General features: G+C 49.2%; 1 protein-coding gene across 1 annotated transcript; it reads left to right on the top strand.

Annotated features, from left to right (window-relative positions):
- The first annotated feature begins 643 nt into the window (after nt 1-643).
- LOC118615987 (olfactory receptor 10H1-like) lies at nt 644-1,576 on the top strand. The gene has a single exon (XM_036241310.1). It carries the CDS (start codon nt 644-646, stop codon nt 1,574-1,576), a length of 933 nt encoding a protein of 310 aa, XP_036097203.1.
- Nucleotides 1,577-2,328: the final 752 nt, after the last annotated feature.

Here is a 2,328-nt window from a genome sequence, read left to right as displayed (position 1 = left end):
CCACGTCCCTTTCTCTTATGGCTATGTTGCATTGCCTCAGAACGTACTGACATACTTCATGGAAGATGGAGAAAACCAGAACATTTTGGGGATACAGTCCCCTGTCTCTGATTTTCAGCATGATAACTCCAGAGAAATAATCTGATTGATTCTCATTAAGTTAGAGCTGCACCCTGGCCCAAGGAGTTGTAGTTATGGGGTAGGGAAGTCTCATGGCATCGGAAGCTATGGGAAGAGCAGGATTCATGAAAAGGGAGTAAGAGCAGAAATGGCTGCTCTGAAGGAATATGTTCATTTTAGGAGAACAACTAGAGGCATAGTCTTTGGAGATAGTCCACCATAGGTTGAAGTCTTGGCTCTGCCATTTTAACAGCTTCACCTAGAACAACTAATTAGACTGTCTGCACCCCAATCTTCTCAATGAGTATGCTCAAGATACTCAAAATGGTGATGATGAAAATCACCTTCCTCACTAGGTGGAGTAGAGGACTGAATCATAGGAGGCACGCAGTGAGAACTCATTTGATGCCAGCTGTTGTTTATCAGGAGAAGCCCCTTGGGCAGGTGGAGGTGGAAGATGATGACCTTTCTCCATCCAGTATCTGACCTCCCCCTGTCACACCTCCACGCAGGCACGGCCTCCATGCCCAGAGCCAACCTCTCAGCAGTGTCTGAATTCATCCTCATCGGCTTCTCCACCTTCCCCCACCTTCAGCTGATGTTCTTCCTGCTATTCCTCCTGATGTACCTGTTCACACTGCTGGGGAACCTGCTCATCATGACCACCATCTGGGGTGAGCGCAGCCTCCACATGCCCATGTACCTCCTCCTGTGTGCCCTCTCCATCTCCGAGATCCTCTACACCTTCACCATCATCCCCCGCATGCTGGCTGACCTGCTCTCCACGCACCACTCCATCGCCTTCATGGCTTGTGCCAGCCAGATGTTCTTTTCTTTCACATTTGGCTTCACCCACTCCTTCCTGCTCACAGTCATGGGCTATGATCGCTATGTGGCCATCTGCCTCCCCCTGCGCTACAACATGCTTATGAGTCCTCGTGGCTGTGCCTGCCTGGTGGCCTGGTCCTGGGCTGGTGGCTCAGTCATGGGGCTGGTGGTGACAATGGCCATTTTCCACCTCACTTTCTGTGGACCCAATGAGGTCCACCATTTTGCTTGTCATGTGCCACCACTGTTGACGTTGGCCTGTGGAAATAATGTGCCAGGTGTAGCCCTGGGTGTGAGCCTTGTGTGCATCATGGCCCTGCTGGGCTGCTGTCTCCTCATCCTCCTCTCCTATGCTTTCATCATAGCCACCATCTTGAGGATCCCCTCAGCTGACGGCCGGCACAAGGCCTTCTCCACGTGCGCCTCCCACCTCACTGTGGTGGTCGTGCACTACGGCTTTGCCTCTGTTGTCTACCTCAAGTCCAAGGGTCCCCAGGGTCTGGAAGGAGACACCCTGATGGGCATCACCTACACAGTCCTCACGCCCTTCCTCAGCCCCATTATCTTCAGCCTCAGGAACAAGGAGCTGAAGAATGCCATGAAGAGGACCTTCCTCAGCAACCTCTAACCAGAAAAAAATATGACAATCTGGAAGAATTCCTTGGAGCAGGTGAATTGGGTTACTCGATGCTACCATTAGAAATGGCACATGTAATAACCTCTATTTGTCTGATGCTTTAAGGTTTGCAATTACCCTTGCAGGTAACATTCAAATGTACACACAATGGTTAAGTAGCATCAGGAATGTGTTCAGAGAAAATCAGATTCAATGATTTCTATCTGTTGTAGGACACTTTATCAGGTAGCATTAAACCTGGAATCTGTTTTTCTACTGCCAAAAACCAGAGTGGTATTATTACTCCTACTACAATCAACCTATATTGCAGGGAGAAATGGAGTATGTCAGACCCTCACCCTCTACCAGGTAGCAACAGGTAGCTACAACATTGATTTTGTAAGGCTACAAAAGGCAAAGCCAGATTACAGCAGAGGAGACCAAAGCACCCTAACTTGCACAGATCTGCACAGTAACAGTTAGAAACAGTAATAAGCAGACTTACAGAAAAAGTCAAGAAAACTTCTGCATTTTAAGTGTGAAGCTTGAACAGCCTCAGAGAGGCAGAAAAGTCTCTATGGTTAGTTCAAGGGGAAAAGTCCCACCAGGAGAAACCGTCTGCTGTGTTAGAGTATGTGGTACACAGCCGGCGGGGGACTCTCCGTGAATCCACAATAATGAGTGCAGAGCCCAGGATGAAGGCGTACCCATGGTCACACCGGCTTAATGCTCCCCCAGAGGTATGAGGGGGAATTTCAGGTCAA

The sequence above is a fragment of the Molossus molossus genome, unplaced genomic scaffold, assembly GCF_014108415.1.
Source record: "Molossus molossus isolate mMolMol1 unplaced genomic scaffold, mMolMol1.p scaffold_m16_p_4, whole genome shotgun sequence".
Taxonomy (NCBI): domain Eukaryota; kingdom Metazoa; phylum Chordata; class Mammalia; order Chiroptera; family Molossidae; genus Molossus; species Molossus molossus.
The sequence above is the reverse complement of the archived record's forward strand: the minus strand, read 5'-3'. Positions and strand labels throughout refer to the sequence as shown.

Bases quoted from the DNA above. Each gene is read 5' to 3' on its own strand.
- LOC118615987 (XM_036241310.1), top strand. From the start codon at position 644: ATGCCCAGAGCCAACCTCTCAGCAGTGTCTGAATTCATCCTCATCGGC.